The sequence below is a fragment of the Notolepis coatsorum genome (genome assembly GCF_963971535.1).
Source record: "Notolepis coatsorum genome assembly, chromosome: 9".
NCBI classification, from domain to species: domain Eukaryota; kingdom Metazoa; phylum Chordata; class Actinopteri; order Aulopiformes; family Paralepididae; genus Notolepis; species Notolepis coatsorum.
In genome coordinates, this window is record NC_140173.1 from 152,659,754 (window position 1) to 152,686,166 (window position 26,413).

At 45.2% G+C, this 26,413-nt stretch overlaps 1 protein-coding gene across 1 annotated transcript in view; it reads left to right on the plus strand.

Moving 5' to 3' along the window:
* Positions 1–338: 338 nt before the first annotated feature.
* LOC311234836 (exportin-5-like) overlaps positions 339–26,413 on the plus strand; it is a gene marked incomplete at its 3' end in the record, with an annotated part of 60,524 nt that continues 34,449 nt past the window's right edge. Inside the window, exons 1-5 of the mRNA XM_084322079.1 lie at positions 339–376; positions 20,345–20,445; positions 23,016–23,112; positions 25,188–25,323; positions 25,898–25,996. Coding sequence (XP_084178205.1) covers positions 20,418–20,445; positions 23,016–23,112; positions 25,188–25,323; positions 25,898–25,996 — 360 coding nt within the window. The 5' untranslated portion in view covers positions 339–376; positions 20,345–20,417. The remainder of the gene's footprint in view (positions 377–20,344; positions 20,446–23,015; positions 23,113–25,187; positions 25,324–25,897; positions 25,997–26,413) is intronic.

Genomic DNA, 26,413 nt, shown 5'->3' on the forward strand with positions numbered 1-26,413 from the left:
TTGTGACTCACACACCTCCTGAACAGACCACAAGAGACGATATAAAACATATGTATACATGCCATACCTCCTTCACTCATTGGGGGGACATATTTATTCCCAATTATATAGCATGTCGCGGACATTCTAGTTTGTTACTGTTTTCTCTCATCCGCCATGTTTAAACAAGATGCAATTACCTCTCATGGCCACAGGGTGCAAATCTTACACTAGATAAAGCTGTCGCTAGTGTAGCTTAGCTACAAACTAAAACTCTTCTTCCTACGTTGATTTGTTACAGAAACAGCTGGGGGGGAGTCTTTTCAAAGTCCAGGAGAGAGTCCAGGAGAGAGAGAAGCAGCTGAAAGCACTCAGACTGGCTGTGGAGACACTGAAGGTGAGGTCATATGAAACTGGACTTTGAAGAAGAAGTCTTTATTTGTAGCACATTGCTACATCGTCATGCAGCGAACACACACATGCGAGATGGGTGACACATCCTGTAGGACAGGGGTTCCCAAACCTTTCAGGCCGCGACCTCCAAATAACGGTGTCAGAGAGCCGCGACCCCCACTATTATAGGAGGTAATAAAAAAAAAGATTATAATTTTTTATTTTTTTTATCACTGTAGACGGCCACCATTTCTAAACAGACTTGCATAGTCCGTGGGGCTGTTTGTAGAGCTAAATCTATACTTTATAGTATTGCTATCTGTCCATTCTCATTGTCAATTGAGACCATAAAGCGTCCCTTCAAAATGGCTTAAAGAAATACTTTTTTCATCAATACGTTCTCATTTTATAGCGTCTTGAATATAATCGTTATAAGGGATTTCGTCTGGGATATTTCCTGGAACGCGAGATACAGGGCTAATAGCTACTAACGTTAAATCCAATGGCATTTCGGATATACAGAAGCTACAGTTAAAACTCAAACTGTATATGATCGGTATGATGGTCCACCACGAATGCATGAAAGGGGGGGGGGGGGGGGGCAGGGGAGGTCGTTTCTGATTATTGATTACCAATAACCGCGTTAGCCTCATTCGCTGATCGGGTGGATGGCTATCATAACAAGCCCTGATCAGCATGTAATTTACGTGAAAAAGATCTTACCGTGGGCCGGTTGGATCCCCCAAAGCATTTCCCAGTTATCGATCGCCATCTGGTAGATCCATATGTCCATTGGCTGATGATATATTCCTTTACTGCATAGTGAATTCGGCGTCGCAAAAGGTATTCCAAGCTACAGGCTGCACATCCAGAATCCAGCTAACTGGAAACTCCATTGAGTAAAAAAAAAAAGAGTGCACCGTTCTGGGCACACTGCATTATCGAGACAGCGCCCCTAAGAGGATCTGGCCGGTAATTCACTTTTCAGAATTCGAAGAGGAGGGTAGATCTGCAGTGCAGCTCGGTGACATCTGGTAGATTATTACAATGGAATAAAAGCCAAAACAACCTTGCCACGGACATGTCTGTGCTTGGTCCTCAACCGTTGGATTCGAAACACGGATTTATCCGTGGTTGGCCCCGAAACGGTTAAATGCCAGTGTTTGTGATGGCATCACAAATTATTGTTAAAAAACAGGCTAGCATAATGTATGATTAGCAACAACACTGATTTTGATGGATTTTCAGTTTTTTTGTAATGTCAGATTGAAAAAAATACAATCTTTTATTCAACTTCAGCCCTGATCATAACACCACATTCATTTTATAATTCTAACCCTTTAACACAATGGGGGCCATTCTGGGCCGTCTAATATAATGGTAGAGGACCAGCAAATGTAAACAGACGTGGGGCTGTTTGTAGAGCTAAATCTATACTTTATAGTATTGCTATCTGTCCATTCTCATTGTCAATTGGAGGGGGGGGGGGGACGTTGTTTCTGCCAATAGCCGTGTTCGTCTAACTAGCCACATCGCCCGATCGCCTGTTGAGTATCAAAACGGGGCCCGATTGGGCTGTAGTTTACGTGAAAAGGATCTTACCTGTGGCCGGTTGGATCCCCCAAAGCATTTCCCCATTATCGATCGCCATCTGGTAGATCGATATGTCCATTGGCTGATGATAAATCCTCTGATTGCACACTGAAATATGCGATCTAAAACGTGTTCCAAGGTACAGGATATAGAGATCGCTTCAGGGGAGTAGAAAACTACATTAGAGATCCAAAAAGAAGAAGACAACCTCTGCCACAGGGAACACTCTATTATCGCGATAGTGCCCCTAAGAGGATCTGGCCGGTATTGCACTTTAGCGAACTCAAAGAGTAGGGTACATCTGCAGTGCCGCTCGGCGACCTTGAATAGGTTATTAAAATGGAATAAACGCCAAAACAACTTGCCACGGATATCTCCGTCCTTCTGTCCACTAAGCATGGATTTGAAACACGGAGAAATACGTGGTCGGGCGCCAATGTGTTAAATGCCAGTGTGTGTGATGGCATATATTATTTGCAATATATCAAATGCAAAGTAGATTTTTCTGGGGGGGATTATTACAGGCTAGCATGTGTCAATGATTAGCAACAACAGTTTTTTGTAAGGGTCCCGCCTCCACCAATCACATGCGGCTCCCTTTGTGTGTGTGTGAGAGCAAGAGAGCGAGAGATAGTTCTCCAATTTGTGTGAGTTGCAGTGATCTCCTCGTTGTTCCCCACCTAGGTTATCTAACTATTGCGCTTCTGCAACTAGAAACACTGGCCTGGCCGCGTGAATATTTAATATTCACGCCTCCCGGCCACTGCCACCAAGCCTCTTCAACTCATTCAGAATGCAGCGGCCCGCCTGATCTCAAACCTACCGAAGTCGGCCCATGTCACCCCACTTCTTAGGGACCTGCACTGGCTCCCCATTGCTGCACGTATCCGCTTCAAGGCCCTCGACCTGGCATACCGTGCGGCAAAGGGAACCGCTCCCGCCTACCTCCGGTCAATGGTCTCTAACTACTAGGGATGGGTACCGAATTCGGTACTACCGAGTATCGAATCAAGTGAGAAACCAAAAAAAAATAAATAAAAATTACTTTTTTCTTTTTACTTTTTTTTCTTTCATGTCAACGTTCACACGCACAATATATGCTTACCTAGGATTTGACTTGATTCAACAACAAAGCAGTCGGAGCAATGACAAGCCAAAAACTGTCGAAATTGTAGTTATTTGAAGTTTGGATTTTTTTTTAGACCGAGGTAGGTAAATTACATTTCTTGAGACTAAAGTACCGAAAAAAGGTACCGTTGGGTACCGGTATCGATTCACAGGTACCGGTTCAAATGTGAAAGGTACCCATCCCTACTAACTACACACCCTCAAGACCCCTACGCTCTGCATCTTCTGGCCGCCTCAGACCTACTCCTATCCGAGCTCCGGGAGGGTCATCAAAGAGAAGCCGCCTATTCTCAGTCCTTGCCCCACAATGGTGGAATGAACTACCCACCCCAGTTAGGACAGCTGAATCCCGTCCAATCTTTCGCCGTCGACTAAAGACTCACTTCTTCAACCATTATCTGAAATAAAATAAATAAATAAATAAAAAACTAACCCTAACTAACCTTACTGTCATGCACTTGTCCTAATAAACTAACCTACACTGTAACACGCAACACTTTGATGAACATTGTTACTCAGCTGATAAGAGTTGTACCCTTCCTGATGACTTGTCGTACAGAACTTGTAAGTCGCTTTGGATAAAAGCGTCAGCTAAATGACTAAATGTAATGATAAAAATTACTTTTTTTCCCAAAAAAAATATTTTCATTGTCGACTAATTTCGGCCGATAAAAGTCGACTATCCAATTCCTTAGTCGGGGACGCGTGAATATTAAAGGCAACCAACTTGTGTTCAGCTTTTCTCTGATTGGCCACGACCCCCCGCCCCCTTTTGCCGCGAACGCGGCAGGCAAACGGCAGCGGTCCCAAATGAAATCCATCAGTGGAGGAAGCGGCAAAATGAAATCCATCAGTGGAGGCTGCATCAGTGGAGGACGCAGGCTGCTGACTGATTATGAAATGAATGAATGAAGCACGGAGCATAATGTATAATGTTATTTCGCGGCGTTTGTAACGTCATAACATCAGTGGAGGACGCAGGCTGCTGACTGATTATGAAATGAATGAATGAAGCGCGGAGCATAATGTATAATTGAAGCGCGCCGCGGAGCATAATGTATAATGTTATTTCGTAACGTCATAACATCAGTGGAGGCTGCTGACTGAACTAGAAACTGTACGCTGTAACGTTATTATGTTATTTCGCGTTTTTAACAACCAACTACCAGATTCACTCGTCACTGTACATCACTTCTGAAGTATAAACAAACTATACTGCTGTGACGATTTTGAATATCTTAACATGTATTTACGCCCATAAATTTTTTTAGATGAATGATTGTGGATATAATATAGAAAACACATCATTATGATATTGTCACATGGCGTTGTCGGATGTGTAGAATTCACCTACTTACAATTATTTTCATATAAAATACAATGGTGAGTGAGAAATGTATCTCCAGTGATAAAACTCAGTGCTCTATGATACACAGCGTGGATGGGCTTTCAGAGGGAGAGGCATGCATGTACATAATTTCACCATAATCAAATACAGACATAATTGTGGATTATTGTACAATGGTCTTCTTACTGGCAGCAGAAAAGCATGCCGCGTCAGCCGCGTCTCTCAGCGCGGATAAGGGCGTGTGCTAGGGCGGTCACGTGGCCGTGTGGCCAATCAGAGAAACGCTGAACGAAAAGCTGAACACAAGTTGGTTGCCTTTAATATTCACGCGGCCGGGAGGCCAGCGAGCAGTGCGTTGCAGTAGTCGAGGCAGGAGATGACTGTTGATTGGACGAGGAGTTGGGTGGCTTCTTTTGTCAGGAAGGGGCGGATCCTTCTGACGTTGCTCAGGAGGAATCTGCAGGTTCTGGTTGTCGCTGCGATGTGAGCAGATAAGTTCAACTGGTCGTCGAGGACGACACCAAGGTTCTTGGCTGTCGGGGACGCGGTCACAGCTGCATTCTCGACTGTGATGGAAAGGTCGGTCAGGGGGGAGGATCACTAATTACTGATGAGTGACACCTGCAGCAAAAGGCCACATGTTTTTACAAACAATTTCCACAACACAATTTAGTCACACACTTCAAAATGATGTACACAGTATTATTCAGTTAAAAGATCCTACCCTCTCTGCTGTTTGTCATCAGAATGGGCTGTGGGGGGTGCTTAATGTCTGAAGGAGTCGACTGAAGGCTTCTTGTCCTCTGTGGGGGGTGAAGCTTAATGTCTGAAGGAGTCGACTGAAGGCTTCTTGTCCTCTGCAAAAGCATGCAATTGGTCCACTGATGGATACATCTTGATATGTGTCTAGTCTAGTGTGTTCATTAGATGAGTGAAATCCTCTTTCAGTGCCTCTGTGCCTGTTTTCTTAGGCAGTTAGCCTCTGGTATGCGTGCCATTAGCCTTAGCCACGCTTCTAGGCCTCTTTTCTTTAGGAAAGAATGATAAATAAAAATTAAAAAAAATAATAATTCTTTTGCATTCGACTAATAGGGGTCAGCCCTAATAAGAACATATTTAGTTCTTAACTAGCATTTCTTCTTATTTTGTTCTCACCTGGGATTCAGCAATGTTTTGCGAGAGCACTCTTAATAAGAAACTCTTACCCAGATTCAAAAAAGAAAAGAAAAGCCTACCATTGGTCAATTGCTCCCAAATACGACTTTAAAATCCCAGTGTGTTGAGATAACAGACGGTTAAGCAAAAATATAAGAAAAATAATGAGAGTGGGGAGGTCAGGTGACGTAACGGAGATTGCGTTCGTCACCAAACCCCGGAGCGGCTGGATTCGCCTGTTCGAATCCAGCTCACAGCTCCGGGGTTGTCACCAGCTTGGCTGGCCGTTCACACTAATACAATTGGCAGTATTAGAGGGTGGGAGAAGCTGGCGGGGTGGGTCCGGGTCGTTGTAAACAGCGACTCCTACAGTTTGGTCGGGGCGCCTGCTAAGCGCGGATAGGACCTGAGTGGGATAGTGTGATCCTTCCACACGCTACGCCCTCTCAATGAGAATCCGCGCTGCCAGGTGAAAAGAAGCGGTTGATTGGCTGGACGTGTGTCGGAGGAAGCACGTGGTAGCCTCCACTCTCCCAGACCGACTGTGGGGGGTAAGTGCGCAGCGACCAGGAAGGGGATTGGGAATTGGCATAACGACTAACATTGGGATGGGAGAAAATCGGAGGAAAATGGAGGGGGAAAAAGATCAATAAAAAAAAATTAAAAAAATTTGAGTATTGGTGAATGAGGCCCAATGTGCCCAGAGATGGTGTAGTGGTTAGGACCCTGCCTCTGGAACCACATGTACCCCTGTTAGCCTGCGATCCAATCCTGCCAGAGCCTTCTTTCCTGTATCTGCCCTATTCTGCATCCCTCTCCACCATCTTACTGTCTACATAAAGAAAACATACTCTAAATAATAATAAATAATGGTTTTAATTAGTGATGCACGATATATCGGCCGCCGATATAATAGTTTTTTTGCACATCGGTATCGGTCTGATATCAAGATAGGGCCGATAAAATAAAAAAAATAATAATAATAATTTTTTTTTCTTTTTACATGTTTTGGCCTTAAATAGTTAAAAAATATCAGTCATTTCTGAAAATAAGTTACAAAAGTAAAAAGATTATGCGTTTTGGAAAATAGCTCTTTATTTGATTATCATAAAAAAGTTTTTTCTATACAGAGATATCGACATCGGTAAATATCGGTATCGGCCAGAACAGCAATATTAATATCGGTTATCGGTATCGGCCACAATTTTCACATCGGTGCATCACTAGTTTTAATAAAGAAAAAGACAGACGGAACCAACAAGCAGGTTAGCGCCTTCGGTGTGTGTAGGTGTGTAGGTGTGTGTGTGTGTAGGTGTGTGTGTTTGATTGAATACTTTATTGACAAGTTCAAGTTTCAAGTTTCTTTATTAGTTGTCATACAGAAGTACAGAATACTTTTATACAAAATGCTTCTTTCTGTTTGGCTCCAGACTGTGCTAGGCAAAAATGGATAATAAAATAAGTATAGCAAGTATAAAATAGAAGTCAAGTACGTAGACAAATGTTCAGTATATACATATATACAATGCTCTATGTAGAGTAGAAGTAACTGAGTTACCATACAATATACTATACAGTGCAAAGCAGAAGTGGGATGAGGTACAATTTAGGTACAATATAATTTACAGTAAGGTGTAATGAGGTATGGGTTGTAGTGCAAATTCTTTACCGATAAATATAAAGTATGCTTAGGCAGGGCTGTACAGTGCGACGAGCTCGTCGCAAATTGCCCCTTTAATTGGCTGTTGCGATTGGTACATAATATTTGGGGGCGGGCTTGCGAGTAGGGATTTCAAGCCTTGCATTCGCATTTCACTCCTAAATTATCCAAGCCGTGTGATGACGCCACTCACGCGAGCTGAGCACTCCGGTATGAGAGTGGGGGAAATCGATTGAGCACTCTGATAGACTGGCTGACTGTCTGATTTAGCTATGCCTATGAAGAAAAGTAAAGTTAGTATTGCTTCATATTTTCGACGCGTTCCACCTCCTAGTGAGCCGTCGAATGAAAATGTGACCGTCGAGAACATTGAGCCAGCAGTGGCAGTAGCCACCACCGCAGACCTGCCTTTGTACTAGGGTTGGATGCAGTTCCCTGTTGGTCAGTCTGTGTCTGTTATTCCATCTTCTTCTGCTCTGTTTAACGTTATACACTTCAAATAGTGCAGCATGTTTGAGAGTGCTCCCTTGACTGAGAGGATGGCTAGAGGATGGCCGGAACCACGAGAACTTTTATTAAACATTCTATTAAACATTCTGATATTTCCGCGGGTCTCGTGCCACTGTCAACTAAAGCGAGCACTCGGAAGACACGCACCGTTTGACAGTGATATGCGCACCGACAGTCGGCGCAGTTGACATTTTCCAAGTGGGGGAAAATAAATCCTCTTCGTCCCGACTGTGTCCCGGCCCCGTGGAGGATTTTTCTTCATCCTAAATACATATTTTATTTCCCCCGGGACGACGGGACGGTGTTAGTCTCAAGCCCTGTCGTCGTATACCATTATCGATCCCCAGGTACTGGTTCAAATGTGAACGGTACCCAACCCTAACTGTTCAAAACGAAACGTCCCATTAAACTAAATAGTTCAGATAGCTCCTGATATCAATGTCTTATAACACTGAGTCGATGCGTATTCGAGCTGAGGGCACGCTGAATATAGTCGATAGGGTCCAGCTGCAGCGCCGGGGAATCCTGGCCGTAGCTGGAGGCTACAGTATAGGGTCCAGCTGCAGCTCCGGAGAATCCTGGCCGTAGCTGGAGGCTACTCGAGTACACACAGACAGTGGAGCTGGTTGCATATAGCGAGCATTTTGACTTGTTGCGTGGTGGCGATGTCTCGCAGATAATACAACTACAAGTATGATTATATAATATATATATTTTATTAAAAAAAAATTATATAAAATAATTTTAATTTTTTTTTAAATCAAAAACAATCGATATAAATAATGGTAAAATTGTTATTAAAAAATTTGCCCCTAAAAAATATTTTTTGCCCCTAAATTTAGGTTGGGTGTACTAAAGTGCTTAAAGTGGGTGCTGCAGTGAGTTGTATGTTTAAAGTGAGTGTGTGCGTGTGGATGTGTGTGCTGTGAGTGCATTTGATGGTTGTTACATAGTGTTTATTGTTCGTTGAGCATCCTGATGGCCTGGGGATAGAAGCTTCTTCTGAGTCTTTCTGTGCTTGCCATGAGACTCCTGTATCGCTTGCCTGACCACAGCAGTTCAAAGAGGCAGTTGTTTGGGTGGCTCGAGTCTTTGATCATTCTCTTAGCCTTGCCCATGCACCGCTTGTTGTAAATGCCCTGGAGAGTGGGAAGCCCCCCTCCAATTGTGCGTTCGGCTGAGCGGGCCACTCTCTGTAGTCTGCTTCGGTCTTGTGCAGTGCTATTCCCAAACCTGGAGGTGATGTTGCCAGTCAGTATGCTCTCTATTGTGCATGAGTAGAAGTTCTTAAGGATCTTCTGACTGACTTGGAACTTCCTTAGGCGCCTGAGGAAGTAGAGGCATTGCCGTGCCTTCTTCACAACACTGTCAATGTGTGTGGTCCATGTCAAGTCCTCGGATATGTGGACTCCGAGGTACTTAAAACTGTTCACTCTCTCAACCGGTGCCCCGTCGATGCTGAGGGGGCTATATTCCCTGACCCCGACCTCCTAAAGTCCACAATCATCTCCTTTGTTTTGCTGACTTTCAGGGAGAGGCTGTTCTCTTGACACCATCCCGCTAGAACCTTGACCTCCTCCAGGTAGGCCCTCTCGTCGTTTGCAGAGATCAGGCCCACCACTACTGTGTCGTCAGCAAATTTGATGATTGTGTTGTTGTTCCGCTGTGCCACACAGTCATGTGTGTACAGGGAGTAGAGGAGGGGACTCAGAACACAGCCCTGGGGGGCCCCTATGTTTAGAGTGATGGATGAGGAGGTGCAGTTGCCTGCTCTCACCACCTGGGGTCTGCCCGTCAGGAAGTCCAAGACTCACTGGCAGAGGTCATAGTTCAAGCCCAGGTCCCTGAGCTTGGCTATGAATTCGGAGGGGACTATGGTATTGAATGCTGAGCTGTAGTCGATGAACAGCATTCTCACATAGTTCCCCTGCCTCTTGTCCGGGTGTGATGCTGCTGTGTGCAGCACATTGGCTATGGCGTCCTCCGTGGACCTGTTGGGGCGGTATGCAAATTGCAGGTGGTCCAGGTTGATGGGGAGGGAGGAGCAGATGTAGCCCTTCACTAGCTTCTCAAAGCACTTCATGGCTATGGAGGTGAGAGCTACAGGGTGGTAGGCGTTGAGGCAAGCAGGCTTGGATTTTTTCGGTACAGGGATAATAGTGGACTTCTTCAGACAGGTGGGGATGACAGCCTGTTCCAAGGACAGGTTAAATATGTCAGTGAATACCGGGGCCAGTTGGTCGGCACAGACTTTTAGGACGCGGCCGGGGATACCGTCCGGTCCTGCTGCCTTCCTGATATTCACTTTCTTGAAGGTCCTCCTCACCTCATGCTCTGTTAACCTGAACACTGAGTCTCCATCAGCAGTGTCCCCCCCCTCCATTGCAGTGGATTGTAGGCTGGTGCTGTTATTCCCAGCCTCAAACCTCGCATCGAAGGTATTGAGATTATTTGCTAGGGAGATGTCACTGTTCAGCTTGAGGGAGGTGCCTTTGTAATCTGTTATCGTTCTGAGGCCCGGCCGCCTGTTCCTTAATGATAAGCAAGCAGTGCAAGAATGCGGAAGCATTCTACCGTAGTGGCGTGCGGTAATGCGCCTTTCATTTTCCGCCGCCCAGCGCCCAGGTGCGTGCACCGGCGGCGGCGTGCTCGCTCAGGTGCGTGCGTGCGCCGGCGTGCTCGCGCGAGGTGCCCGCGCATGCGCATGAGATCCCGCCTTGGTTCGACACGAGCAGAGCTCAATATATATAAGTCACCGCCCCTTATTCAGTATCGAGAAATAGCTCAATTGGCAACACTGCATGGCTGTGGATCCTACAGCTCGTTTGCTGGCGAGTTCGAATCCCATAAAATATATATTTTTTAACGTGATTTTTTTTTAACGTGTATTCTTTCGCCGGTTAAGGTTAGGCATGGTTAAGGTTAAGGTTAGGCATTGTTTCGGAGTTGGTTAAGGTTAGAACGGTTAAGTTTAGGCGCTGTTAAGGAGCTGGTTAAGGTTAGAGTTTGTCAAAGAGAATGGCAATATTCTTTCTATGGTTAAGGTTAGGCATGGTTAAGGTTAAGGTTAAGGTTAGGCATTGTTTCGGAGTTGGTTAAGGTTAGAACGGTTAAGTTTAGGCGCTGTTAAGGAGCTGGTTAAGGTTAGAGTTTGTCAAAGAGAATGGCAATAGACAGCCTATTTCCGCGCGACAGCTCCCAAAGCGGGCCTGAAAAGAAAGGCGCTTTACCGTAGTGGCGTGCGGTGACGAATGCTTCCGCATTTTTGCACTGCTTGCTTATCATTAAGGTAGACGCTGCCCAACCTGCTCTCTCTCATCAGGCGAGTGACGCGTGCGGAACAGACCGCGGTCCTCGCGCGCTCGCGCTGTTGCATTTAATCACCCGTCACTGCCACGCTACAGAAGGTTAACCCTTTACTATGAATGAATGAATGAAAACTTTATTTAACAGGTTGCAGAATGGGTACAATACAGTACGGCTCAATACACACACTTGTTAAGGGGATGCAGACCAGAGAAAGACTTTCGTCTTGTTTACATCAGGGTCCCCCCATTTTCAATTATTCAGTGACATTTATGACATACACAACATACATGACATCATGACATTTATGACATAGGGACATACATGACATACATGTATATAGTACTGTTACCTTTGTGACATATATGATATGCAAATATACAGTACTGTTACCCAGAGATCCTAACAGGGATTATATACATATGATGGGGAGGGGGACTGTACATTAGGAGGGGGTGGGTGGGAGAAAATATATACATACGGTGGGGAGAAGACCGTCTATGAAAGGGTTAACCGTTTGGTAGTGCGGCAGTGGAAGGGTTAATCACCTCGCATCCCAAAGGTCTTTATTGCCAAGTATTCATCACATACAAGGAAATTCGATTTTTGGTCGCATTGGTGCGACATTAACACATTGAGTGCCAACGACGAGATTAGTCGCCATGCGTTGAGTGCCAATGACGAGTTTTCTCATTATTTTCTCGTTATTTCTTTTATTAGCAATATCCATAAATTTTTCATCCATCCAGCCTGACGTTATCATTGGGAATGGCTCTGAGCTCGAAAAGGGCAAATACCGCCCCCTATAGTCTCCCGGATGGTATTGCACATCATTGGATTGGATTGGCTGAAAAAGTGCATCGAAAAAATAACTCCGGTCCACGTTTTACTTCTGGGGCATGCATCTGGATGCTATTGCATTGACTGAGGGGACTGGAAGAAGCGTTGATTATCTGTTTCGGGAGTATAAAGTTGGATCAATAAACGTGATCGATATTTGGAATGGCGATCAGGAATTGGATTAATCTTTTTGCAGAACATCTGACGTGAGGTAAGGACTCTGTTACCAGTTTTGGGTTAATCAGATGTTTTTAACGCTAAGCACGGCATGGATACTCGATTTTTCAGCCCGCTTCTCTAGCGTGCATAAGTACACATATACTATCGATAATCTAGCGTTTATTTGAAAACGATTCATAAATCAGCCAAAAAATTACAAGGTGTTTTGTGTATTCCACTAAAGGGCTATTATCGCGGAATTTCTCTGAAATTACTAGAACTCTCCGAAACTATACTCGTATTCAAAATGGTATAAAACGGAAATGTACCAATGAAAAAACAATCCGTTGATTGACAATTGTTGACTGCAAGCAAGTCATTGATAAGCAAGGGGTGTTTTAGACCCATAGCCATAATTTAAGATATAGTTTAAGCGTTCGCAAATATCCCCGACCTCCCATTGACTAAAGCGCTGGCACGGAAGGGGTTATCTGGGCATAGGGGCGTGGCTCTCAATGTGTTAAAGGGGAACTCCACTTTTTTTGGAAATTAGCTTATTTAACATCTTCCCTGGAGTTAGACAAGAAGATGCATACCTTTTTTGTCTCTGTGCGTGCATTTTAGCTTTGGGAATAGACGCTCCGTTAGCATAGCTTAGCTTCATCACTGGAAGTGAGGCAGGACAGTAGCCTTACAGTGCCTTACAGTGTATTGCAAGGTCTGACATTGACCAAACTTGATATGCATGACCTTGGTGGGCTCTAGGTCAACTCCTGAAAAGGGGGTCAATGTCAGACCTTGCAATCAAAAGTTAGGGGGCGCACTGAAATTATGGCAAGGGTTATTAGCCCCCTAACTTTTGATTGCAAAGTCTGACATTGACCCCCTTTTCAGGAGTTGACCTAGAGCCCACCAAGGTCATGCATATCAAGTTTGGTCAATGTCAGACCTTGCAATACACTGTAAGGCACTGTAAGGCTACTGTCCTGCCTCACTTCCAGTGATGAAGCTAAGCTATGCTAACGGAGCGTCTATTCCCAAAGCTAAAATGCACGCACAGAGACAAAAAAGGTATGCATCTTCTTGTCTAACTCCAGGGAAGATGTTAAATAAGCTAATTTCCAAAAAAAGTGGAGTTCCCCTTTAACGCAGAGAAAATTACGGTGGAATAAAATAAAATGGAATATAAATTTGAAAATAGAAGTACAAAAGAATATAATATAATTATAAATAATGCTATGACGTTATGACATAAGTAGTGGTACATATGATGACGACGAGAGAATTATTGTATTGGAGAGACTAAGTGATGTCCAACTCGGGCTACATGAGAAACACGGAACAGGAAATACAAGAGAGGTTAGTTAAAGTTTAGTTTTATTTGTCGTATACGGTACATTACAAGAGAGGTTAGTTAAAGTTTAGTTTTATTTGTCGTATACGGTACATTACAAGAGAGGTTAGTTAAAGTTTAGTTTTATTTGTCGTATACAGTACATTACAAGAGAGGTTAGTTAAAGTTTAGTTTTATTTGTCGTATACGGTACATTACAAGAGAGGTTAGTTAAAGTTTAGTTTTATTTGTTGTATACGGTACATTACAAGAGAGGTTAGTTAAAGTTTAGTTTTATTTGTCGTATACGGTACATTACAAGAGAGGTTAGTTAAAGTTTAGTTTTATTTGTCGTATACGGTACATTACAAGAGAGGTTAGTTAAAGTTTAGTTTTATTTGTCGTATAAGGTACATTACAAGAGAGGTTAGTTAAAGTTTAGTTTTATTTGTTGTATAAGGTACATTACAAGAGAGGTTAGTTAAAGTTTAGTTTTATTTGTCGTATACGGTACATTACAAGAGAGGTTAGTTAAAGTTTAGTTTTATTTGTTGTATAAGGTACATTACAAGAGAGGTTAGTTAAAGTTTAGTTTTATTTGTCGTATACGGTACATTACAAGAGAGGTTAGTTAAAGTTTAGTTTTATTTGTCGTATAAGGTACATTACAAGAGAGGTTAGTTAAAGTTTAGTTTTATTTGTCGTATAAGGTACATTACAAGAGAGGTTAGTTAAAGTTTAGTTTTATTTGTTGTATAAGGTACATTACAAGAGAGGTTAGTTAAAGTTTAGTTTTATTTGTCGTATACAGTACATTACAAGAGAGGTTAGTTAAAGTTTAGTTTTATTTGTCGTATACGGTACATTACAAGAGAGGTTAGTTAAAGTTTAGTTTTATTTGTCGTATACGGTACATTACAAGAGAGGTTAGTTAAAGTTTAGTTTTATTTGTCGTATACGGTACATTACAAGAGAGGTTAGTTAAAGTTTAGTTTTATTTGTTGTATAAGGTACATTACAAGAGAGGTTAGTTAAAGTTTAGTTCTGTATCGTTAGTGGCTTAGCTTGGCATCACTACTGCACTATCTCGCGTACGTGCACGCGTACTGAATAAACCACAAATGTACCTCTAATACCAGTATTAGTCTGACCACACCCCTCATCAGCTTACCTTCATAAGCAGGTGTGTGGTCACCTGCTCTCCTCCTTCTCGCTTTCACCACAAGGAAGAGGTGCCTCGGTAGATCCCCACACTTGACACCATGATGGAGGAAATTGGATTAGGAACAGCTTGGGAAACAAGGATACGTTGACATCATATCTTTATTTTCTCTCTCACTATTTTTCGAGAAAATACGGCGATATTGTCTTCGTACTGGAGTGTCTAGAAGATGATGATCATTCTAAAAACCCTCCACCGGTTTTCGTATTGGGAGCACGCCGCTGCATGCTTCTCAACTGCAGTTCCTTGCTGTGTTTGTTGGGGTGAAACCTGTCAGGCCACAGCTGAACTGTCGGACATGCCGCTGTTGTGAGAAGCGGTGCGTTCCAGGTTGGGTGAGTAGTGTTTGCTGGCGGGCTCCACTTGTCTGTTAGTGCTATGGGGGCTACTTGACAAAGTTTATGGAAACCGGCCCCAGGCTAGGGTCCTTTGTTTAGCCACCTAGGCGACAGAGGACCTTGGTCTGAAGACCATTATAGTTTTAACTATAGTGGGCCGCGACCATTGACACTGGTGATCCCTGTGTGTTCTGGACGAGTGGATTCTCTCTGTCACCGTGTTAAGGCCCCATCTTTCATATCCAAATGAGAGTATTCCTTCACGAGGGGATATGTGCATGTAATGTGCGATAGCGGCAGATTCATGTTTAAAGTCGGCTACACAGGCCAGTTGGTACTGTGCTGATTTCCGTCGGACGTGGTAATGTCACCGTTGTGAAGCGGTGTTGACGTCTTGTTTTCTCTTTTCTCTTAAAAAGTGAGGGGGGTTCAGAACGGCGGCCTGTCTGGGTGAGTGTTATGTCATTGTTTACATGTTCATAGCTTACGGTTAGATGGCTGGCGCGGGGTAGCTTAGCTTCTCGCGCGCCGCCGGGAGCTCGCTTCTGATCGCCGTTGGCTTGATGCTATTCTGTTGAACGTGCTTTGATTTTAACATGTTTTACACTCTTGACCGCGACGTCATCCTTGACAGGGGATGTTTCGTCGACCCTGCCCTGGGCCTGGACGGGGATTGCGTCAACAAAAAGGACTGTAGCGACTGGTTGGAGCGGCGACGCTGCCCGGATCGAACAACACAGGACGGCTGTGTTCTACGGTGTCTTGTGACTGCACTTCGCTGATCTGCGTTCCGGGTAGGTACGGGGTTGACCAGACCTCATAACACGTCTTCTGGTTTTACTTTGCTAGATGTATTGTGAATAACGGTGTTTTTTTCCCAAAACGTGTGTTGTTGCAAATACATTTAGGATACGTTGCGGGTTATGTGTGGGCTGTTTTTGTCACTGGCAGTTAGCTTCTCCGTGCAGATCGTGATGTATTGATCTGGTTGTTGTGTGAGAAACATCATGGTGTTTATGTGTACCGTGTACTCACTACTAAGGCAACTAACCTATGAAGCTATGCTTGGTGACAAGTGAGTAAAAGAATGTTCTTTCTCAGACTGTAATGACAATGAACAGTGTGTTCACACATTAACAGGTTTTCCTGTTTTAACTGGCCGTATTGAGGGTAAAATAGGAGGATTGTGTTTTTCCCCCCCGGTTCCCTGGGGACTTTATCGCCTCCTATCAGACATGTTGTGCATTAATTGTGTCTTTTGTGTGGTAGGGATACGATGTAACTCTTAGCTTGATTGCTGAGGTTGTGCTAAATCTGCTGGAGAAACTTATTTCCTAAAGGGAAATTGGTTTGGTTGCTGTCATGTGTGCTTAGCAAGGCCTGTGGTCGATACTAATCAAGAATGATGTATTCTCTCATTGTGAAAAAAACGGCGTTCCTCTGTTGAGTGTTTTTGCCATTTTTTGTAGGTGATGATGGGTTGTGTGTGTCATGTGACCTACAACTGGGTTGTACTGGCCACAGAAGCACATGTGTATGTTGGACCGGGGTTCTTAGAGCCCTCTCTATTCTGTGTTTTTCCTTAGTAAAAATCAGATAGCAGGTTAGCTCATGCGCTGTGTGGAGCTGTCAAACGCTTCATAGAGCTGACTATGACTGTCATATTCTCTTTTTGTCGTTACGTCGTATCATGGGTGTGGGGTCGTAAAGGGGTGAACTGGTAACCTTTCCTCTCCCCATTGTTCTGTCGGTCAGGGGTACACCCCCTGTCCTTCAAGGTTCCCGTCACGTGGCGGTTCGGCACGTTAAGGGGGGGGGGGGGGAGTTCCTGGTCCCACGGCCTGGTATATTGGGCGTGTGCACCGCAGGAATTCCCCCGCCATAGAGTACGTCACCGTGCGCGTCTCTGTTGGTAGGACTTCCGTGTGCTGTTCAGGTCCATGTGATGGATCTGTTTTCAGGGGGGGTGGTCAGGGCTCCTCCTCACCAAGCGCCTATTCAGGCCTTCTGTGAGTTCGGACTCCTTCTTCCATGTGAGGAAGCCTCCATCAGAGTACAGAGCCTTCCTCCTCAGATTGTCAAAGTGAGTGGACCCTCTAGAAGGGTCCTTTTCTATTGTATGTATATTCGATTCAATTCGTTTATTGAGTGTGTATGGGTTCAGTGCCTCTTCCCCGGAGGCCCTAAAACCAGTTTTTTACATGGCTCAAGGTGCAATATATTCTTTTCAATCTGTACAGCTCGCGTGGGAAGTCTCTCTGGGGATCCCCGTCTCTTTCCTGTGGGAGGGTGGTGGGATGTAAAAATGTGACAATTTTTTACCCCGGCTGTGTAGACTGGGATACATGCTGTTGATGCTTCCTTCTTTCTATTCCAGAAGTGTTGGAGTTAGGGAGTGTCACACCCCTCTTGTCGTTCCCCTGGGCGCCTTGGGGATTCAATGACAGGTCTAAGTAGCCTGTTCATTGATGGGGGTGTGTCCCGACGCACGTATAGTGCTAGCTCGCTGTAAACAGGCGATTGACTGGCACGCCTTGGTTGCTTGTGGTTGAAACAGCGTTTTTATAAAGCAACTGAGATGGGGGTTTTTCCTCTTCCGACGACCACATCCCATGACCTGGGTGGGTTGTCGACGGATTCTCGTTCATGTCTGGGGGATGATGACGGGATGGATCTGAACATATGTAGTGGGGTCTCACGCCCTTGGGGTGGGCCACCAGGCGCGGTTCGTCCGAACGTCTGGGTGGCGCCTTCTTTTCATGTTAAGATCAACACGCATATCTGCCCTTCTCCTGGAGTAGGCATGTCGGCGTGGTTAGGGCACGGGACTGGTTCTGGTCACGCTGGTCCAGATCAGTTGAACCCGTTGTCCGCCGGGGATGCAGATCTGCTGTTCTGGTACCCTGAGGGACTTGGGCTTTTTTCAGGGGGAAAAATGCCAGGTCGGTCTGGGTGTCACAGGGTTAAGCGCTATGGAGACCCTGGTTGGGTATGTTTTTACTCAGCACTGTCGTCATGGCTTACAGCCATGCCATTCTGTACGCGCTCGATCTCGTCGGATCTAGGCCGCTACACAGGTTGGTCCTGGTTAGTACTTGGTTGGGAGACCGCCGGGGAATACCAGGTACGGTGTGCTTAGGGGCTGGTTCTCCATTGTTTTTCGCTCCTCTCTCACGCATGGCGAAGAGGGGCCTGTGGGGGTGGTTTTTTGACCTCCTCTGGTGACCCTGTGCTTCCCGTACCGCCAGGCCCGGTCCGAAGTGATGTTTGCGACCCGTAGGCCTGGGTTAACCCTTTTTGGAAACTGAAACACTTGTACTGCGGTATAGCCGGTGTATACCCGCAGGTGTGTTTTGGAGTTTTTTCTTGAGGGGTTATAGGAACAACCACCGCATTGGGTAACACCGAGGTGGTTGATTCCCTGGTGTGTTGGAGCAGTGTCAACTCCCGGGTTCACCGTTTGAGGGTGCCCCTGCACGTTCATGACGTCTGCCAATCGTGTCAGCCTTCTCTGCCTCGACCCCTCTGGGTGGGGGTTGTTAAATGGAGGCTTGGTCATGCAACACCGCCAGCTTACGCTCCTTCCGCCGGGGCGGCTGTGTTCAGCTGTCCCCTCTGGCGCCTGTCTCGTCCGCAGTCTCCAGGCTAGGGTTAACAGCCTGTTGCCTGGTTTTTCCCCGGTGCGCTGCCTGCTTCCGTTGGTTAACCTTTTTTGTGTGCTTACGGCCATGCTGACTGCCTGTTCTGCAGGGTCAGTGTGCCAGGCGGTGTACTATTGGGGGGACGGGGCCCGCTCGGCTTACGGCCATACCGACCTGAACACGCCCGATCTCGTCCGATCTCGGAAGCTAAGCAGGTTCTGGCCTGGTTAGTACTTGGATGGGATTCCGCCTGGGAATACCAGGTGCAGTAACTGAGGGGCCTTTGTCCGAATACGCTGGCGATGTGGGGGGCGGGGCACTGCGTGCCCACCTGGTGGGGTCTTGATGCTGGCATCATGGACTTCTCCGGGCCCCCGTTCCAGGGAGTCCAGTCCTTTTGGTGGGTCTGGGTCTTCCTTCGCGCTCCGCTGCTACGGCCTTGCCACGGGGTTGGGTTTGCCCTTGGCCCCGTGATTCTGGGGGCAGTAACGAGGTTGTTCCTCCGTTCGTTCCCGGGTGGCATGCGGGTTGTGCGTGTGTGTAGTCGTGGGGTCAAGCCACGGTCTGCTCACCCTGTGCGTTAAGTTGCTTGAGTGCCTCTTCGCACGGTCGGGTCCGTTGCCTTCCCGTGAAGCCTCTAATAGGGGGGATACCCTCCATTAGGGGGGGTCGGGGGGGCTCGGCCCTCCCTGTTCTGATGGTTTTGGGGGGCTGTCAGCGGGGTGTATTTGTCAGCCAAGTGGCTCCGCTTGGCCTCCCTTGTGCAGTAGTGATGCCAAGCTAAGCCACTAACGATACAGAACGATAGGTTATGACTATAACCAAGTTCTGTTAGTTAGGGGCGATGCTTGGCATCAGACGGCCGCTGCAGCCCTTGTCCTCACCTTGTGGTGAAAGCTTGGGAAGGAGGAGAGCAGGTGACCACACACCTGCTTATGAAGGTAAGCTGATGAGGGGTGTGGTCAGACTAATACTGGTATTAGAGGTACATTTGTGGTTTATTCAGTACGCGTGCACGTACGCGAGATAGTGCAGTAGTGATGCCAAGCATCGCCCCTAACTAACAGAACTTGGTTATAGTCATAACCTATCGTTTTATTTGTCGTATAAGGTACATTACAAGAGAGGTTAGTTAAAGTTTAGTTTTATTTGTTGTATAAGGTACATTACAGTGAAATGCTTGGTTCTGTATGAGCCCCCTGAGATTGTGCTTCATACAGTAAAAAAGTTAAAAGAAGAATAAAGTCCCAACACTATACAAATATACAATTTACAAACTAAAGTACAATGAAGTAAAAATGCAGACAATGAGGTGCAAAAATGCAAAAAAAAAGAAAAAAAGAAAATGCATTTAGTAATGGCAATAGTTTCACCCACTATGTCCTGGTCTGGTCCTCTCTAGGTCTGTCTCAGCTTTAACCCTTTCACTGCTGCACTACCAAACGGTTAACCCTTTCACTGCGACAACACACAGAAGGTTAACCCTTTCACTGCCGCACGACAGCAGGTTAACCCTTTCACTGCCGCACTACAGCAGGTTAACCCTTTACTATCACACCACCGACGGTTAACCGTCAGTAGTGTATTGTCACAGTGAAAGGGTTAACCGGCTGTCGTGTGGCAGTGAAAGGGTTAACGGAACCGGAAGTTAGGAACCGGTTCCTCTCGGTGCCCAACCCTATTTCCTCTTCCTTCTTATTCATCACTTCTTCCTCCTCCTCGTCCTTTCTCCTCCGCAGGACCCACAACGGTCTGTTCACGCCGGAGAACACGGCCCGTCTGAGTGAGACCTTCGCCAGGGTCTACGATGTGATGGACGTGGAGAAGAACGTGGTTCTGGGTGAGATTATGACCTTTGACCTTTTCCCTTCGCGCCATTCTGCACTTCTGTTCTCTCTGAGCCCTTCCCTTCCGGGAAATGTTCCACTTTTTTTTTTTTAGACCCTTGTAAAGTTTTCCGCTGAAACGGATACAATGAAATGGAGCCTTTTCTATTTAACCAGAGAGGAACGCGCTGTACGCGAGGAGCGGTCGTTCGGCAGCCGCCTGCCGCTGAAAAGGGGCCTTTCACCGGAAAAACAACGCTGATTTATTTTGCTCAAAATCTCACACCCGTCCCCAAAACCTTTGACAGTTTTGCACACGTACATTTGGTTTGACGGGTATTGAGTAGGGGTGGGGGGAACAATCGATACGTAGTAGTACCGCGATACTTTGCGTGGCGATACTGTATCGATACAGGGACGCCAAGTATCGATATTTAATTATTCAAAATATTTTTTTTTTTAATTTTGTATAAGGAAGTTGCATTGTTAATTTCAATACCTGTAATAGACTGTACTATACTGAATATGACTGTAATACAAACAGTTCAGTTGGTCAGGTACATGCAACACAGATTACAGTGTTTACATCTGTCTGCTTGAGAAAATACCATGTTCTGCTGATTGATGATTGAAGTGAGATGAACAGACTGAACTTTATTTGATTAGATAAAACATGTTGACAAAGTTTTACTTTGCAGTTGAAAAAAGGTAATAACTTAAATTTGATAAAAAAAAATTGAATAATTCTCGCAATACTCAGCGTATCGCGATATATTTAGTATCGTCGCGATACTATCGTATCGCGACGCAAGTATCGCGACAGTATCGTATCGTGAGGTCTCTGGCGATTCCCACCCCTACCTGTCGGAGCCTCACAGGCGCTGGACACGTTCTGTTGTTTTGAGTGGATGACGGCGCTGCCGTTGACATGTTGACACATTGGGGGCCATTGGGATCAGAGCCCCACTCACTCTAGGAGGCCAGCTTTTCATTACAACGCTGCACTGTGCGTCAGGTTGTTTGTAGAGCTAAATCTATATTTTATATCATTGCTATGTGTCCATTGTCATTGTCAAATTGTAAATCCGGATTTGTTTTGGCAGTCTGAGAGTTGTATGCTGAGTGTTTTATTTTTTTTGTGTGGAGGACATCTTTAGTTTAGCAGGATCTTTGGAGAAAGCATGGCACTTGAGACAAAACACACTTTATCCTATATAACTGTATTGGAATTCCTCTTGTTTCTTTGTTTATTTACATTGCGTACAGCTTGTGTTATATTACGTTTTATTGTATTTTCTTGTATTTTCTTATTCTTGTGGCCATCTTGGTCTATATGTCATTTGTCAAGTAATTGGTCAAGTATATTATTATACTTATTGTTATGTGTCTTGTAAGCCCATATGGGCTGGACATACACCTGTAGTAAGACATGAAAATAAAAAAACATCAAATCAAATCAAATCAGACAGTATAAACCTTCCCTTCAATATGCCATAAAGAAATAATTATTTCATCAATACGTTCCCGTTTTATAGCGTCGTGAATATGAACGTTATATCGGAATGGTCTGGTATAATTCCTGCAACGCTAGTTATAGGGCGCTAAGCTAATAACGTTAAATCGATTGGCGTTTCGGCCATACACAAGCTAGAGTTAAAAATCTAAATGCATATGATCGCATTCCACCATGAATGCATGAAGGGGGGGCGGGGGAAGTCGTTTCTGATTATTGATTACCAATAACGGCATTCGTTATTGCAACAACATACGCTGACCGGGTGGTTGGCTATGAGAACAAGGCCCGATCAGGCCGAAATTGACGTCAAAAAGCTCTTACCTGTGGCCGGTTGGATTCCAAAAATAATTTCCCAGTTATTTGATCGCCATCTGGTAGATCAATATGTCCATTGGCTGATGCTATATTCCTTTACTGCATACTGAATTCGGCGTCTCATAAAGTATTCCAGGCGATCTGGTGAAGCCATAGCTTTAGGCTAACAGAAAAGTCCACCCGGAGCGGGAAAGAAAAGTGACACCCGGTCTGCAACAGGGGAAACTGCATTCTCGAGATGGCGCCAATACCAGGATCTGGCCGGTACTGCACTTTCGGAGTCCCAATATGCCTTTTCCAGCCAAAATACAGCTCCATGACAACATCCGGGATATTAAAATGGAATAAAAGCAAAAACTAGTTGACCACATATATATATATAATTTGGCCCCGAACCAGTGAACCTCTTCCACCCGTGTGGTCCGTCTGCCATCATGTCGTAAATCAATCTCTCCAGACTGTTTGACAAAAGTATCGTTTTAATTTTCAAACGTATTCAAGTATAAACATCACAACCATGTCACAACAGCAGTTATAATGTATATTATCATCAATACGTTAGTTTACCAATAGGCTAAACTGTTATTAGATAGATTTTCCTTTTCATTTTGGTCTTGTTTACTTCGCGACAGCCGACCATTTTGGAAAATTTTAACCATGGGAATTGTAGTTTTATTTTTTTTTGTGGCCATTTTGTAGAAAACATCGCTAGCTCTCCGGGCTTAAGAGGTTAACGTGCTCTTGTTCCTCCAGGCCTCCCTCAGCCCTTCATGGATGTCTACGACTCTCCCGTCTACAAAACCCACCTGGAGCGGCTGCAGGGGTTCTTCTGCACCCTGTATGACAACTGGTGAGAGCAGCTAGAGCCAGGCCTTCCTCCTAAAGCTCTCTCTTTTTTGTTTTGATCCACTTTTTCTCCCATTTTCTATATTTTCTCCCATCCCAATTTCGTATCATCCAATTCAACCCTCCCCTGTCACGGACGCTGTTTCTTGCCTCCCACAAGCCGGCTGCAATGTGGACTAAGTCATACATAGCACAAGTCCCCTCCGGTACTTGAGGTAACAGCAGTCGCATCTTTTCACCTGCGCAGCTCGATCTCTGTGGCGAGGAGTAACTCGTGGGAGGCTCACGCTGCCCCCGACACTTCCTCATCCACTTCAATGTTAGCGTTAATATCGCCTAATCTATGTTTTAAATTATGGCTATGTGTCTAATCTGCCCGTCGCTTATCAATGACTCATTTTCCAGTCAACATTGTCGAAGCGGATTTGTTTTTTTTATCGGTTAATTTCCGTTTTATAGCATTTTGAAAAGCCCTCGTTTTCAAGGGAAATAAAAATATTCCATAATAAACGGAATATTCTAGAATACACAAAAACGTTCTAATTTTTTGGCCTATTTATGAATCGTTTTCAAATAAACGCTAGATTATCGATAGTATTATGTGTACGTATGAACGCTATATAGGCGATCTGATATCTGATCTGATATATTTCCTGATCGCTCGCACAGCCAAAACAGCCACATCACACATAGGGGAAAAGCTTATATCTCCGTGAAAACAGGTCTGATTATCCTAAGACTGGTAAAATAGATTCCTTACCTGAGATCAGATGTTATCCAAAAAGATTATTCCAATTCCTGATCGCCATTCCAAAAATCGATCCTTTTATTGATCCACGCTGTATACTGTAAACACATATTACACGCTGTTCTGAGGCTCCACAATGACAGGGATCATCTCCGGTTACATGCGTGAGAAGTAAAATGTGGATTCCGGATTTTTATTTTCTCATCCATTTTCATTGAGTCCATTCCAAAAGGGTGCATTACCATCTGGGAGACGATAGGGGGCGCTTTTTTCACATCTGAGCTCCTGACGGGGCTGGTTTCCCAACGGTAGACTCGGTTGATGAAATATGAATTCAGATCGCTAATAAAAAAATTCACGCTAATTGGCGTGGTGGGCATTCAGGGGGCGGGCTGCTAACACGTGTTATGTCGTGGCTGGCATCCAAAGTGTTAATAGATCTTTCTCCCTCTCTTTTTCGCTCTCTTTCTCTCTTTCACTCTCACTCTCCTTTCGCTCTTTCTCTCCTCTCTCTCTTGCTCTCTCCTTTCACTCTCGCTCTCTTTCTTCTCTCTTTTTCACTCTCTCGCTCTCTCCTTTCACTCTTTCTCTCTTGCTCGTTCTCTCCTTTCACTCTTTCTCTCTGTCTCTGTCTGTCTCTCTCTATCTTTGTCTGTCTCTCTGTCTCTCTCTCTCTCTCTCCCTCTCTCTCTCTCTCTCTCTGTCTCTCTCTCTCTCTCTGTCTCTCTCTCTCTCTCTGTCTCTCTCTCTCTCTCTGTCTCTCTCTCTCTCTCTGTCTCTGTCTCTATCTATGTCTCTCTATGTCTATATCTCTCTGTCTCTCTCTCTGTCTCTCTCTGTCTCTCTCTGTATCTCTCTCTCTCTCTCTGTATCTCTCTCTCTCTCTCTCTCTCTCTCTCTCTCTCTCTCTCTCTCTCTCTGTATCTCTCTCTCTCTCTCTCTCTCTCTCTCTCTCTCTCTCTCTCTCTCTGTATCTCTCTCTCTCTCTCTCTCTCTCTCTCTGTCTCTCTCTCTCTCTCTCTCTCTCTCTCTCTCTCTCTCTCTCTCTCTCTCTCTCTCTCTCTCTCTCTCTCTCTCTGTATCTCTCTCTCTCTCTCTCTCTCTCTCTCTCTCTCTCTCTCTCTCTCTCTCTCTCTCTTCTCTGTATCTCTCTCTCTCTCTCTCTCTCTCTCTCTCTCTCTCTCTGTATCTCTCTCCCTCTCTCTCTCTCTGTCTCTCTCTCTCTCTCACCCTCTCTCTCTCTCTCTCTCTCTCTCTCTCTCTCTCTCTCTCTCTCTCTCTCTCTCTCTCTCTCTCTCTCTCTCTCTCTCTCTCTCTCTCTCTCTCTCTAGTTACCATATTCTAGGGAATGCTGGTCTGTCCCTGCAGCAGGACTTCTATACCATCGAGGGATTGGCCGAACAGATCGTTGGCTCCGCCTTCGTCAACCTCGACCACGTGCCTGACCACAGACTCCGCCCCATGATTCATATCCTTGTTTTCCGGTTGGTCCGTTTGATCTGCTGATCAACATATTCATAATGTGTCCACTCGTTTGGCGATAAACACTCCGGAAACATCTTTTGTAATTTCTTTTGACTAAAACTGTAAAGAATATGACCTTTTAAAAGCGATCGTCTTATCTTTTTTTGCCATCTACCCTGGAGTTAGACAAGAAGATACAAACCTGCAGTAGGAGTAGGAAGACGTTGGTGGTGTGATAGTAAAGGGTTAACCTTCTGTAGTGTGGCAGTGAAAGGGTTCAACTGTAAAGAAGGTGACCTTAAAGGTGTCGTCCTCATTTGATTTGTCACATGGAGTCCACCAGTGTCTTCAGAGATATTGGAAGGCGAAAATTTGCTTCTCAAAAAACGGGGGCTATCCCTTTAATCATTGCCAATGATGAATTTTGACCAATGGCACACTAGACTAGCGGCTTCCTGGCTTCCAAATCGAATATATTATTATTATTATTATTATTATTATTATAGACTTTTCTGTCTTTGTCTAAAATGGACAAAGACTGTGTGTGTGTGTGTGTGTGTTCTCCTTAACCTGTGCACGGGTGTTTCTGAAGCAGCTGGTGATTTTCTGTCCTAAGGAGTACTATGACCAGCTAGTCTGCCCCCTGCTGGGCCCTCTGTTCGCCTACATGCTGCAGGTCAGTGCTGCCCCCTGCTGGGCCCTCTGTTCGCCTACATGCCTGACCGCCGGCCTAATCCTTCTCTATTGTTCATTTTTTTTTTATCTACTTTTTCTCCTATTTTTTCTGTTTTTTCCTCCCATCCCAAGTTAGTCGTTATGCCAATTCCCCCCTCCACTTCCTGGTCGTTGCGCGCATTTGCCCCCTACTTGCCGGTCTAGGGAGCCCTGAAGTCTATCACATGCTTCCTCCGATACATAGGAGACAGCCAGCAGCCTCTTTTCACCTGCACAGCGAGGACTCTCACTGGGTGAAGTGTAACGCGTGGGAGGATCACACTACCTTCACCAGTTCCCTCCCTCGCTGTGTGCAGGCGCCCTGACCGACCTGTAGGAGTCGCTGTTTACAACGACCAGTGTTTCTGCGGTGGTAGAC